This window comes from Camelus ferus, chromosome 3 (genome assembly GCF_009834535.1).
Source record: "Camelus ferus isolate YT-003-E chromosome 3, BCGSAC_Cfer_1.0, whole genome shotgun sequence".
Lineage (NCBI taxonomy): Eukaryota > Metazoa > Chordata > Mammalia > Artiodactyla > Camelidae > Camelus > Camelus ferus.
The window spans coordinates 108,805,813-108,820,759 of NC_045698.1; the positions used below are offsets into that span (position 1 = coordinate 108,805,813).

The 14,947-nt window shown below is 37.0% G+C and overlaps 1 protein-coding gene across 5 annotated transcripts in view; it reads right to left on the reverse strand.

Annotated features, from left to right (window-relative positions):
• Nucleotides 1-14,947, reverse strand: part of FAM114A2 (family with sequence similarity 114 member A2) — a 33,938-nt gene that overhangs the window by 12,088 nt on the left and 6,903 nt on the right. For all 5 annotated transcript variants that reach the window (XM_032477162.1, XM_032477165.1, XM_032477164.1 and 2 more), the window contains 5 exons: nucleotides 10,889-10,980; nucleotides 9,581-9,715; nucleotides 9,010-9,168; nucleotides 8,293-8,416; nucleotides 4,642-4,721 (listed from right to left, as the gene is read on the reverse strand). In XM_032477162.1, coding sequence (XP_032333053.1) covers nucleotides 4,642-4,721; nucleotides 8,293-8,416; nucleotides 9,010-9,168; nucleotides 9,581-9,715; nucleotides 10,889-10,980 — 590 coding nt within the window. The remainder of the gene's footprint in view (nucleotides 1-4,641; nucleotides 4,722-8,292; nucleotides 8,417-9,009; nucleotides 9,169-9,580; nucleotides 9,716-10,888; nucleotides 10,981-14,947) is intronic.

Below are 14,947 nucleotides of genomic sequence, written 5' to 3' on the forward strand. Positions count from 1 at the left end.
CTCCCCTGTAACATAGGGCCTCCCACAAAGTCCCTCAGGAATAATCTGGCTCTGACCCATAACCTTCTTACTACTTATGCATTAGCCTCTCAAATTCAAAAAACTAAAAAAAGATTAACTATATAAAGGACTGGAAGCAAGGAAACACAAAGTGTGCTGAGAAAACTGTGAGATAACTAGCAAGACCACAGCATAGGGTATATACACACTTATTAATTCATTCATTTGTTGCAAATATGCATTATACACTATCCTAGGTGCTGGGAATACAATGGTGACTAATAGAAACTATGACCCTGATTTTCTTCTTTATTCTAGTACAGAAAGACAATTAATAAGCAAACAAATAAATGCATGAAGAAAATAAAATGGAGCAATGGAGAGGGCAGACTGGGTGAGTAGGAAGCAGACTTGGTTTGGGGGGCGCAGGAAGAGTCTCTGAGGAGTAATATTTGAGATGAAATCTGAAATTTAAGAGGTGTCAGCCATGTAAAATATTTGGACAGTGAGAGCTGTAAGTAGAGGGAAATCAGGTTGGTATATTCAAGGAATACAATAAAAGCCAATACGGGAGAAACATGGTAAAAGATGAGGTTGGAGTGGTGGGATTTTTAGAGAAGAGAATAGTGAGAAATGAGGCTATCAAGAATTGTAACAGATGACTAATAGCCTAAACGTAAGTGAGGTTCTCTACAATTGCTTCGAAGAGATAAAATGAGAGGGAAAAAAAAGACACTGATTTGTCTGAGACTGAAAAATGAAAGAAAAATGGAGAGAGATAAGGCCACATAAAACAAAAAGAAAACTGCTAATGTAAATTTAACATACTTGGGAGATATTTTCGTATGCATAATACATACTCAAAATAACCTCTCTAGTAATAAATACATTAAGTGCAATCATTATGATCTATTGTGCCAACTCAATGTAATTTATTATCCCTTTCAAGAAATATCAATGCTATCCACTCCCCACACCCTGAATTCAGTCTGGAACTTTTCACTGATGAGATCTAGAGACTTAGGAATTAAAAGGCACCTTTGAGCTTAGTTTCTCCAATGACTTATTTTTTTCCAGCTGGGAAAAACGAGGCCTGGAGAAGGAATGGGATTTGCCCACATCACATGTGAGTGTTGGAATAAGAGTCCGAACTGTGTTCTCAGACTTCCCGCCCCTGCAGACAGACTGCCATATAAATCACTGTTAACAACCAGGCCTTAATCCTTAACCATCCTATACCTTAAGTCTCAATACCCAAAATGTAGACTCAATACCCAACATGACGGCTGCTTTCAGAGAATGACTAGGACTACCAGACAAATAAGGGATTACTGAAAAAAATTATTTATTCTTATGATCTCTTTGAGCACAGAAACTATGTCTCTTTCATTACTGTTTCCCTAGCACCTAGCAAAATAAAGGTTTATTGTATATATATTTTTGAATATCTACATGTATAACACACTGAGCTAGCTTCTTTAGCACCATAAATGGTGAGTATTTACTTTGAGCAAGGCACTTTTAAGAACTCTCTGTGTATTAACACACTACATCCTCACAGATATCCTACATTATCTCTACCTCATAGAGAAACTGGAGGCACAGAGAGGTTAAGCAACTTGCTGAAAACCACACAGACAGTAAGAGATAGCAGAGCTGAGACTTTAAGATCTGATAAAGCACAAATCCAGTCTTGAAGAAATTTAAGATTTAGGATGGGAGGTAAGATAAACACATTTAAAAACAAACAAAAAATGCAACCTATGATAATTTTATGAAAATATATTGGCACAAGGTTAAGTCAATAAAGTAGAGTGCTAAAGAATACATACAGTTAACTTTAAGGAGATAAGATAATATATCTGCTTATCTTTAAAATATATCCGCTTATCTAAAAAAGAAACACAGGACGGCTACTCCAGAAAACAAGAACATTTGATACCTAAAAGTAGAGGAGAGAATGGAGTGGATGGGAAATGAAAGGGAGCGACACTCCTCTGAGTATGTTTTTGTAAGTTCAGACTTTTGAAAACATGTTAATACTCTGCATATTCAAAAATTAAATTAAATTAACATGAGGAGACAGCAAACAAATCATAAACTTTTTGTGTAGGTTGCCTTTATAGTAGTATGGGCAAAGCAATGAAACCACTTCAGATGCATCACAGGACTGAGGAAATTAGGAAATGTGCTAACGTTGTCAGGAGACAGGGTCTTTACTGTGGAAGACAGATGCAAATGTATAAATGAAGAAAGGCAAGGAAGAATCTTATAGGGATGGACTAAAGTTGGAGTTATCAGTGTGAACTCATGAACTCTAAAATATGTATGTGAGCATATATGTATACACACACATAGTTAAATGTATACACATATAGGTGTATATGTGTGTACTGAATATATTTCTTAGCTCTGTCAACAGAGCCTAGAAGCAACGACACCCCAGAAGCAATGAGCACACCTAGCATCCAGGCTTTGGCCTATAATAACAAAAGGGAACCGTGGCTCCTTGAAGAAATGGTTGATTCCAGGGGTGGAGTATGGAAAGTAAAAGGTCTTGTTAAGCCAGAAAGTAAAGAAATACTCAAAAACTAAGGGGGGCATGTCACATAAGAGTCAACTTGAAGGACAATTTGAATGTCAAAATAATTAAGGACAGTAATGAATTACAAATCAAAGGGGAATAAATAGAAATCCATGAGATCATATTAATAACAAACAGACAGAAATAAGTGGAGAAGGGAGAGCTCTTAATTACAACTAGAATGCCGAGAGCCAACTGGTAAATGTGGAGCACATACTGGAGTTGAAATAAAGCATCATTTTGCAGCCATCACGGTAAAGACTGGTGCAGCAAGAATCACGAATAGTTGCTAAATCTAGGATGCTGAATTATGATGAGGAGCAGGATATCTGTATGGTCTTAAAATGTCTCCCCACAGAAAGCTCATTAGTAACACAGAAAGAAAATGTTAACTATACAGTGAGAAATCAGATAACACATCACCAATAAGGGGCAGACAGACACCAGGTGCCTCTAGATGTGAAATGCTGTGCAGGATACATCACTTATGAGATCTTTTGGTTGAGAATGCATAATCTGACTTTAATCAGACAACCCTCAAATGAGGAGTACTCTATTTTTATAAAGAGGAAAGAGGTTTGTATTTCTCAAAAACATCAGTATCATAAAAGAGAAAGAAAAGCTTACGAACTATTCCAGATTAAAACATATTAAAAGTACATGACAACTAAATACAATTCATGATCATGTATTGGCTCCAATATTAAAGGAAAAAGTCTGATACGAAGGACATTATCAGGTCAATTGACAAAACTGGAATGTGGACAACAGATTAAATAAAAGTATGGTATCAATGTTAAATTTACTGCAGTTGATAACTACTGCAGTTATCAAAGAGAATATCCGTATTCTTAGGAGATACATATTGAAATATTTAAGCGTAAACAGATACAATGTTTACAATTTACTCTCAAAAACAGTCTCCATAATAGTAATTTGTGTGTGTTTGTGTTTGTGTATGAGGGGAAGTGGGGAAAGAAGGGATAGGAAGAGGCAAAGAGAGAACAAATGGGCAAGCACAAATAATGATGCAAATGAAGTAAAATGTTAACAATATGTACATCTGTATAAAACATATATGAATGCTATTTGTACTGTTTTTGCAACTTTTCTCTAAGTTTGATATTATTTCCCAAAAAAACCCTACAAGGTAGAAAGTGCTGCAGTTAAAGAGCTACAGATGAGATGAGGGAGACGAGCTGCTGAGGCACAGCTCTGAGAGGCTTCCTTGGAGAATGGGCATGGGAGAGCAGAGTAACATCCCTCAAGCATCGTACCTTTACCCTGAGGTACTGAGGAGGAGACTGTGACGACTATACAAGAGCTATCCGCTCTTCCTGGCCAGGAAGCGATGTGTGCTTGCTGCTAACTAATCCTGAGATGTTTCTCAAGATTAGGAGGAGGCTGCAGAAGCAGCAAGCAGCCTAAGACCCAAAGAATAGGTGTGCCGTGAACTGGCACTGGCATACATGCTATGTGGGAAATGCTCTGGCAACGTCTCTCCCAACCCACTCTGAGTTTTGACTGAAATCCCTCCATGTTCCAGATGTGTGAAGACAGCTCAGGCATCACCACCAAAGACCCAGGCCTAAGCCATGGAGTCTCTCCTTTCCATAAGCTAAACAGTCATTATCTGAGTCACTGGGTTCAAGAAAATGGCAACCTCCAGTTATCTAAAGACAGGAGACACATCCCTCAGAGCCCTGAGAACAGTGAGACCTCAATAGAGAACAGGTCCATTGGTATCATGATGGCTGGTGAGCACCGCCAACTTTAACTGACCAACGCTCTGGTCTAATTTAAGCTTTCAGATAAGCAAAGCATTCCAAATGAAAACAGGTGAGGGTGGCAGATGTGTTGGGGGACAGGAGGCGGCAGGGTGCAGTGTGAATTTAGCACACTATGCTACCGAAGCAAGAGGCAGACAGGAGGTGTGGAACTCAGAATATACCCTAGATTCTGGTGACATCCTTGCCAAGATTTTACAATCTTACATTCTTTATCCACTAGATCCATGTAAGTAAAAAACTGAAAATCACCAAGACAGAATAACTTACCCTGGCAAGTTTCTCTGGTTTGGAGGAGACATGCAGCTGGGAAAATAGCTCTGTTATCTCTTTGGCAAAGTCTTCATCCCCTAAAAAAACAAGTCCCATGTAAAACACCACAGAAAGACTGATGAGTATTATTTCGGGGGTTTGGGGAGAAAAGGAACGATAGTAGCAGCAGTAGTAGTAATAACAGCAGAAGCAAATTATACCAGCAAGGTGTTTTTCAGTGCTCACAGAATTCTTTTACATATATCGTATTACATTGATGAGTTCTTTCAACAGGCTTGTAAAAAAAGAAAAGTGTCATTATCCCATTTTAGAGATGAAGAAACTAGGGCTTTAAGAGGTTAATTTATTTCCCAAAAATCTCATAACAAATTAAGAGTCAAACCTTCACCTTCCCACCCCTCGTCCATAGCCTGTGCTGTTCATGTTACACCCTAGAAGTATGAATGGGGAATAGATGAAGGCAGAGTACTAAGCAGGTACTACATGTGTGCTTCCAAGGAAGTGGAATTTAAACAGGGCATAAAAATTGAGTACAAGTTAGCCAGGAGAATGGGAAGAGTCTCAGGCAGAGAAAACAAGTACAAAGATCCAGAGGTGAAAGAAAGCACGACAAGAAATTTAATAAGGTTGGGAGTGTCCTAATGGAACAAAGAGAAGAGGGGTAGAATGAAGCTAGGAAAGTAAGTAGGATTCAGGTAATAAGGGGCATTATAAAGCATGATGAGGAATTCAAACTTCTTATTAAGGGGACAAGGAGCCACTGAATGATTTTAAACAGAGCAGATAAGTCCAATTTAAATTTTAGAAAGATCACGTTGGCTCCTGAGTGGGAATGGATTATAAGGGGAACAAGAAGAGAGGCTGAGAAAATAATCCAGGATCCAGTAAGAATAATAGTGGATAAGAAGAAAGGAAGAGGAAAAGGATTTCAGAATGCTGCAGGGTGAGGAAGCTACTGGAATAAGTTTGATGAGAAATGATGGGGAACAGGGAATACCTATACTTGAGAAATATACAAGCTAATAGGTGAGTCAAGATCAAATGCAATCAACACATCCAAACAAATGACAGGAAATGCTCTCCTTTCCTCTCTACTCATCCAAATCCTATCCAGTCTCCTCTTTGAGGCCCAGCCCCAGTCCTCCCTTTGCCCGAGAACGCAGAGAGAACTCATACACAGAAATCTCCCAGCACTTAGAACCTACGTGAGTATTTCTTAGTCAGAGATTCATGGTTACCAGGGTAAATTACTACTGTATCACACCTGCTTTCTCTCCAAAATCCTTAGGAAAAAAAATCTATCTTGGTTCTTCTCTATCTATCCTTTTGTCCTCTTTTGGCATTCAAGGCAGGGAATTCAGATGTTTTAGTGATCCCAGGTATAACATGGTTTGGGAAAAGCTGACCTCACTAAATGACACAATTGTGACCTACACAATTCATCTAAACAACTCCTAACCATATCCTACTGTCTAAAATCTGACTCTGAGGCTGGCATTCGGTTTTCCCAGCTAAGCTCTAAATTATTTGGGAGCAAGGGGTAAATCTGAATTCAACTGGGATGCAAGCACGTCAAGGGGTTCACAAAATAATACAATGGAGTGCAGGAAGAAAAAAATGAAACTTTTATTTACATTTATCTCATTCTTTAAGAAATTCTTTCTTATGGTATACTTTAGAATGTAATAGTGTTTTATTATGATATACATGTACATAATTTATACACACTGAATTATATACATATTAGGTCTAAGTGCTCAAAAAACTTTTACTCCTAAGGGTTGATCAAAAAACTGTCTGCCATTTGCATTACGTATGGACCTGGAGGGTATTATGCTTAGTGAAGTAAGTCAGACAGAGAAAGACAAATAGTGTATGTTATCACTTGTACATGGAATCCAAAAAATAAAACGAACAGATGAATATTTTAAACATAAAGTAAAATAAAATGCAGGGGAGGGTGGAATGGAGATCCTTGTCATGTACTCCCCACAGGCCTGAGCATAAAAAGTTATTGCATTAGAATAAAAGTATGTAAAGATGGAAGGAAGGCAGGGTTAGTGCTTCAGAGGGACTCAGGAGAGAAGCTAGTGTCTCAAGCAGGAACTCTCCTTCCAAAATGAAGGGATCAGGCATATGAGATAGAGTGGCAAGAGCTAAGAATGCTGATAGAAAATGAAGATAACCAACATCCCCAGAATCAGGTTCTGTGGTTTTTCTCTCCCTTTTGCTACTAACACTTTTTTTTTTTTTTAACAGCTTTGTTGAGATACAATTAAATACCAATGCTAGTGTTGCACTCTCAACCAAAAGCACTGGGAAGGACTACTGGGAAGGGTGGCATGCAATCCAGTGCCAATGCAGAGTCCTGATCTCTGGCAAACAGGTAGGAAGGGAAATATCACAGACACAAATCCGTCTATTTAGAAACTCCCTTAGAGTCCTCTGAATGGTATTTAAAGAGCAGGATTTCTGATTCCTATGCAAAGCCAGATGTTGACTAAACAAATATTCTTAATGGCACTATGTACAAATAAGTTAAGCTAAGTTCATAAATAACTGGGGATTTCCACACCAGGGCTTGGTTAGGAACAACAGAGCAGCTTCAGCAAATCAAAATTTATGGGTTTCCTGCTAAGTGAGACTTTTAAAAGGCATATCTTTATTCATTTACTTATGCCATCCTAATAATGAAAATAATAGCCACCATCTGTTGAGTGTTTACTATGAGCCACACATTAAACATAATACTTCATTCAGTCCTTGTAATAACCTGAAAGAAATCAGCATCTTCTACTTACAGGTCACGAAACTGAAGCTCAGTGTTAAGGAACTTCCCCAAGTCATACAGTAAATGTCAGATCCTGATTTTGAACCCAGATCTAACTTCAAAACCCATCCTTTTATCCACCATGCTTATTGCCTTCTCAATACCCCAAGACATCTTTAAAACTTATATTCCAGAACCATTTCATATAAGGACTCTTTATATAGAATAAGATGTCATTTAGCAAGATACTAATTGGAAGATTGGTTCAAGAAGATGTGGCGTGCATATATACACATACACACACACAATGGAATATTACTCAGCCATAAAAAAATGAAATACTACCATTTGCAGCAACATGGATAGACCCAGAGAATACTATGTTAAGTGAAGTAAGTCAGACAGAGAACGACAAATATTATAAGACATCATTTACATATGGAATCTAAAAATTAATACAAATGAAACTATATACAAAATAAAAACAGATTCACAGACATAGAAAACAAACTTACAGTCTTACAGTCCCCAAGGGGAAGGAGAGGGAGGGATAAATTAGGAGTATAGGATTAACAGATACAAACTACTATATATAAAATAGATAAGCATCAAGGATTTATGTATAGCACAGGGAATTATGTTATATCTTATAATAACTTATAATGAAAAATAATCTGAAATATACATATATATATAAAACTGAATCACTCTGCTGTGCACCTGAAACTAACACAGTATTGTAAATCAACTATACTTCAATTTAAAAAAAAGGTAAAATCAGGCTAATGTAATTGGAGAGAAAATAACTTATTTCAAGGACAAGACACTGCATATAACTAGTACATCCCTTCCACTCAGATGCTGGATTTTCATATTACCTTTTTTCTCTTCCTCTTCTTCCTCACAGAACTCTCCTAGGGAAAATGCTTCTCTGAGTTGCTCCAATTCAAGTTTTAGAGTCTCTAAGTCTTCTCCACTTAGAGAATTAAGAATAGATTTCACCTAAATTGATATAAAATAACAACAAAAATTGTGGGAGTATGAGAAAAAGAAAAACATTCTCAAATGGAGAAGAGGCTATAGATCAAACTAAAATTAAAATTTTGAGCTCACAAGCTCTTCTTTAAGAATCTTAACACAAGACGGTGGTCACTATAGAAAGGCAGGGAGAATTTGTTCTTCCAAAAATAACATAAGCCAGAAATGTCTGGAAATTATTAGCTTAAAAATGGCTTAGAAATTAGGGGAAAATGAAATAGATTTGAATCAACTAACAGGTAACTGTATCCAAACTGGCAGCTTAAGCCAAAGAAACAAAAAAGAAGAAAAGTCCAAGGTGAAGAAAAAACAGATGTGATATTAAGATCTCTTCATTAAACTGTCCATTTTCATTTTAATTTAGAGAAATAACACTTGACTCATTCTAATTCTAGTAATTAGTTCAAACGTTATTATTTTTGCTTGTTTTGGTATAGTATTTTCAGAGTCTCAAGCCTCTATCTGACATACGTTCACAAAAAGAAAAGAAACTATGCAAAGCATAGTGTTCCTTTGCTTAAAGACTATCTCAGTTGAAATTTTTCGTTTGGAGTTACCTTTATTTCACTTTCTCGGGAAAGCATCTCCAGAGCTTCTAGATGTGAAAGGCCCTGAAATTCATCAAAGAGTAGCCCATAATGAGTTTTCCTGTCTGTTTCCATGGTAACCTCATTGGAGGTCCACAGCTCTTCTTTCTCCTTCGCCTCTCGTAAAACCTGAAAGAGAGATGAAGGTATCATACTGCAACAAGTAATGAGAGCTTAAGGGTGAGTTTTAAAAGCTGAGGGAAGCAAAACTGAAATGGTTCACACTGCCCTTTCATTCTTGGAATTGTGATTCAAATCTGATAGGGTTGAAACATTAATCTAAAGAGCATGGCATCTTATAGTGCACTGACAAGAGGCTCCTGCAGAAAGGAAAGACTAGGAAAAACAGAACTGGGCATTTTATAAGCATCAGAGCCCTCATTGTGCACCCTCTAGTCAAAAAACAAACTTAATTAAAAAGAAAAAAAATCACTGAAAAATCCTCAAAAGAAAATACTAATGAGGTCCCAATTTACCACAGGCAAAAATACAGATCAAAACAGAAACAGGAAGTAAACAAAGAAAGGAAGGCAAATAGTACCTGAGACAGTGTAGAAGTCCGGTTCATCAGACCCTTGGTTCTTTTAAATCCAGGATCCCCCTCTGCTATTACGTCCATTGTCTTTTTCCCAATGAATTCTAAGGCATCCAAACCCCCACTGATAACGCTCTTTCCCTAGGAAACACATACAACCTCATTACAATAACACTGAAAAAAGACCCTGCGTGTTTTGATTACATAAAATAGTGGCTAGCAATACCAATCACTAGCAAGAATGCAGAGCAACTGAAACAATCATATACTGCCTGTGGGAATGTAAAGCAGTATAATCACTTTGAATAACTATCAGCAACTGCTATAGCTGAACAACACGAGTATCTTATGACCCAGCAACTCCACACATGGATACTTACGCAACAGAAATTGTACAGAGGTTCACCAAAAGACATACAAGAATTGCTCATAGCAGCACTATTGTAAAAGCTAAAAGGTGGAAACTGCCTCAATAGTCAACAACTCTTGAATGAATAAATGTGCCATAGTCATACAAGGGAATACAACAAAGAAAATGGAATATACCACATAAGCTACACCACAGATAAATCATACAAACATGATGAGTGAAAGAAGCTAGCTACAACAAAATACATACTGTATGATACTGTTTATCCAAAATTTATTCAGCAGGCAAAATTAATCTATGATAGCAGAAGACAGGATTGTGGTTATCTCAGCGGGCAAGAGATGGAGGCACAGATAACTGGGAGAGGGCACAGGGGAGACACCCAACATACCATCATGTCATTTCTTAGTCTCAATGTGTTCATGTCATGAAAATTCAAACTGAACACTTACGATTTAACACTTCTATATATTGGCTATACTTAAATAAAAAGTTAAAATTAAGAAATACTAGCTATCTATCCTCACATAGGAAAGATACTAAGCTTCCTATATAATCCTTTTAAAAATGTTTCTTATCACCTAAAGTTTTATAAGTATTTATCATAAACATCACATTTCCCTCTGGCTTAAAAGATACAACTATGAGAAAAATATTTTTCTAAAGCAGAGAAGTTCTTCTAGGGCCACCAAACTAAGAATTCCTCGTCCATAAAATATTACGTACGTTGCCTGTTACTCTTCATGCCCTGCTCCCTCCTTTACTTCTTGTAAGAAAGTTTTCAAGTAACTCTCACTCTACCCCTAAGGTCAAAGTGAGTGATCCTCAGCAATTTGGATTCCCATAAGAGTAATTAGTACCCATGACTTTTCAAGAAAAACAGAAAGAAAGAGACAAAAACTCATTACAATCATGGAAGGAAGCACCTTGCACTTTTTACTCACTGTGCTCTGAACAGCAGTAGAGATGGTGGAGAATACCCCAAATGGCCCACTCATGGGGGAGGAGTTTTCATTCTGTTTGGCATTTGTCTCTCCTATAGGAGGGAATGGATGTGTAAATATGAAAAGACAGTCTATAAGCAGTTTTGCTTTATTAGCATCTATGTGAATTTTAAAAATTAGACCCTGCTTCCCACACACAAGGCCTTAGTGTTTTTTGTTTATTGTTTTAAACCACTGCCTATTTTAAAATGAAAGTTAAGGTAGTTTTCTTTCATTTTCATTTCAAAAATAAAATCTAGTCTTGTGAACAAATTACCTATATATACAACAAACCATACATACTATGTGATTCCATTTATATGATCTTCTGCACAAGGTAAAACCATAGGGTCAGAAAACAGTTCAGTGGTTGCCAAGATCTGAGAACAGGTGGAGAGGAGTGACTACAAAGGGGCATGAGGGGATTTTGGGGATGGGGGTAATGAAAATATTCTTGAATCTTGATTGTCTATACAGATACAGGAAATATTCTATATCTGTATAATCACAATAGACTGTGATTATACAGCATAACAAACAGGTCTGTATGTTTGTCAAAATACATAATACTATATACAGCTGGCCCTCCATTCCATCAATGTGGAACCTGCAGATAGAGGGCCAACTATATTATGCCATTTTACATAAAGGACCTGAGCATCTGAGGATTTTGGTATCCAAGGGGGGCTCCTGGAACCAATCCCCCACAAATACTGTGGGATGAATGTACCTAAAAATAGTCAACTTAATGTAAATTTTAACTCAACAAATCTGACTTTTTAAAATCCAGCCTATTTTAAATTTTATCCTAGAAAATTATGCTTCTTCATAGGAATCTGACATCAAAGATTAAAAAAAAAAATCTGTTCTATTTTACTAACACAAATCTCTTATAGGAGATCAAAAAATAATCTATTATAGGGAGGACTTTGGCTTCCAACTATGATGGATTATCTGGTATCTGATTACCCTTCTATCATCTAGAAAACTGGACAAAATATAAGAAACAATTGTCTTCAGACACTAGACAACATACCATACAAGACTATGGTTCAGGTGAGAAGAGAAACAAAGGGAACTCTTATGATTGGCTTGCTTTCCAGAACACAACACAGGGAAGGGAAACCCAAGAAGAGCATGGCAGTCTAACTAAGTGGAAAAGACAGAGACTGGACTCCAGGGAAGCTGAAGCATCTGAAATTTGCAGGTCACAGTATAGGCAAACCTCATTTTACCGCGCTTCACTTTACTGTGCTCCACAGATACTGCATTTTTACAAACTGAAGGTTTGCACAACCCTCCCTTGTCAGATGATGGTTAGTATCTTCTAGCAATGAAGCATTTTTTAATTAAGGTATATAAGTTTTTTTAGACACGATGCTACTGCACACTTAATAGGCTAAAATATAGTATAAACATAACTTTTACATGCACTGGGAAGCCAAAAAATTCGTGTGACTTGCTTTATTGCAATATTTGCTTTACTGTAGTGGTCTGGAACTGAACCCACAGTATCTCCAATGTCTGCCTGTACTGAAGAGGAGGAAGCTATGGAGGTAAAGAATTCTACACAGGCGTTCCCTTGAGTCTTTGACTGAATATTAAGCTGCTCATGCTTTGGAAGATTCCACGCTACTGGGCAAAGAACTACCATAGAGCTATGAACCAAAGAATGCCCAAAGCTCATTCTAGATTGAGAGACATCTGACTTTCAACCAATTAAGCAGACAGATCTAGTTAAACACCTGGAAACTAGGCAGAGACCCTATAAGGGTCAGAGGCTTAGTAGTAGAGCTAAACTAGCACCTAAGAGGAAAGGCAACTCTAGTTACCCTAAAGAGCTTTAAAACAAGCCTTAAAAAGATCAGTCTAAGTTACAAATATCTTAGCTGTCTGCCAAACAAAACTGACACCCTTTAAAAGATAACAAAATTCACTCAATAATGTAACATTCCTAACGTCCAGCAACCAATTAAAGGAATGAAAAATGTGATTTATAACCAAGAAAAAAAATTGGCCAATACAAACAGATTCAAATGACAGAGATGATAGTATTAGCAGGCAAGGACACTAAAATATGTACATAAGGAGATGAGAAATGGAAGACAGAAAAAAGAAATAAATGCAATTTCTAGAGTTGAAAAATACACCTGATATTTAAAAGTCACTGAATGGACTTAACAGCATAGACACAGCAGAAGAAAAGATCAATAAACCTGAAGACACAACAAAAACTATCCAAACCGAAGTACAGAGAATAAAGGGTTAAAAAAATTAACCAAACCTCAGTGACCATGGGACAACACCAAGCTGTCTAAGTCACGTGTAACTGGAGTACCAAGGGGAAAAAGCGAGGTGCAGAAAAATCATATGAAGAAACAACAGCTGAACATTTTCCAAAGTTGACTAAATCCCATAAATCCACAAAGTACAATGTCTATCCAGCAGAATAAATACAAAGAAAACTATATCATAATCAACATTGCTGAAAAGCAGTGATAATGAGAACTTATAAAAGCAGCCAGAGAAAAGAAGCATTACATACAGAGGCACAAATGGGTAAGAATATAACTGACTTTCAAACAGAAAGAATGCAAGCCAGAACAAAATGAAATGATACTTTAAAAGTGATAAAAGGGGGAGAAAATTGTCACCCTAGAATTCTATATCCAAGAAAATATCCTCAAAAATGAAAATAAAGACATTTTCAAACAAAATTTGAGAATATTCATGGTCAGCAGACATGCACTGACAAAAAATATTAAAAGAAAATTTTAAAGCTGAAGGAAAATGTTATTAGTTGAAACTTAGATCTACACAAAGTAGTGAGTATCAGAAATGGTAATTATGTGAATAAGCATAAAAGACTTCCCCCTCCCACACACTTTCTAACATTCATGGGGTAGAAATGGGGAAAAGTTCTGGCCCTTCATATCTGGAAGTTTTGCATCTGTGGATTCAACCAACAATGAATCAAAAATATCTGGAGGGAGAAACCTTCCATAAAGTTCCAAAAAGCAAAACTTGACCAGGGAAGGTGGCAGAGTGAGTGCTCAGTGGTAGAGTGCACAACCCTAGCATGCACAAGGTCCTTGGTTCAATCCCCAGTACCTCTGTTTAAACAAACAAACAAACCTAAATTAACCTAAATAAACCTCCCCGCCTTAAAAAAAAAACAACTTTAATTTTCCACATGCAGGCAACCACTTACATAGAGTTTACATTGTATTTACATAGCATTTACATTGTGTTATATTAGGTAGTAGAAGCAATCTAGAGATGATTTAAAGTATACAGGAGGATCAAATACTATGCCATTTAATATAAAAGATTGAGCATCCATGTAGTTTGTGTGTATAGGGGGTGGGGGTGGGGGTCCTGGACCCAATTTCTCCTGGATACCGAGGGACCACTGTATACCAAAATGTTATTTCTGGATGGAATCAGAAGATTTTTCACTTATTTATAGCTTTCCATTTTTTTGACTAAGTTTTCTTATAATGAGCATTATTTTCAAAATGCGAAAAAGTGATTTTTTGCTTTGAAAAACAAAGATCTCCATGACAGATATCCCACTTTTCAGGCATATTTCTCCAACCATCCCTACACAAATCCTGGGCTTCTCTCTTCCCCAAATATCTCATGCCTTCTTACATTTTCTTAATTCATGCTGTTCCCTTCACCTCAAAATCCCTGCACCACAGTTTCTCCACCTGTTTAAAAACATATCCATTCTCAAGATCTAACTCAAATTTTTCTCTCATGAAAACATAAATTAATTGCTCAAAGTTCCTACGGTCCTTTGCTTGAACTTCACACTTGACTTCACCTGATTGGTACTCTGGTTAGTTCTTTCAACAATGAAAAACAGAGGGCAGGTAGCCTATGTCTAATTCATTTCCAAGTTCTTCCAACACCAAGCACTGTGCTTTACCCCAGAGAGGCAGTTTCCCCTTAATTTATTTTTCATTTCACTTGATCACTGAGGTATAGACTGTTTGCTTTATTCACCGATGTCTC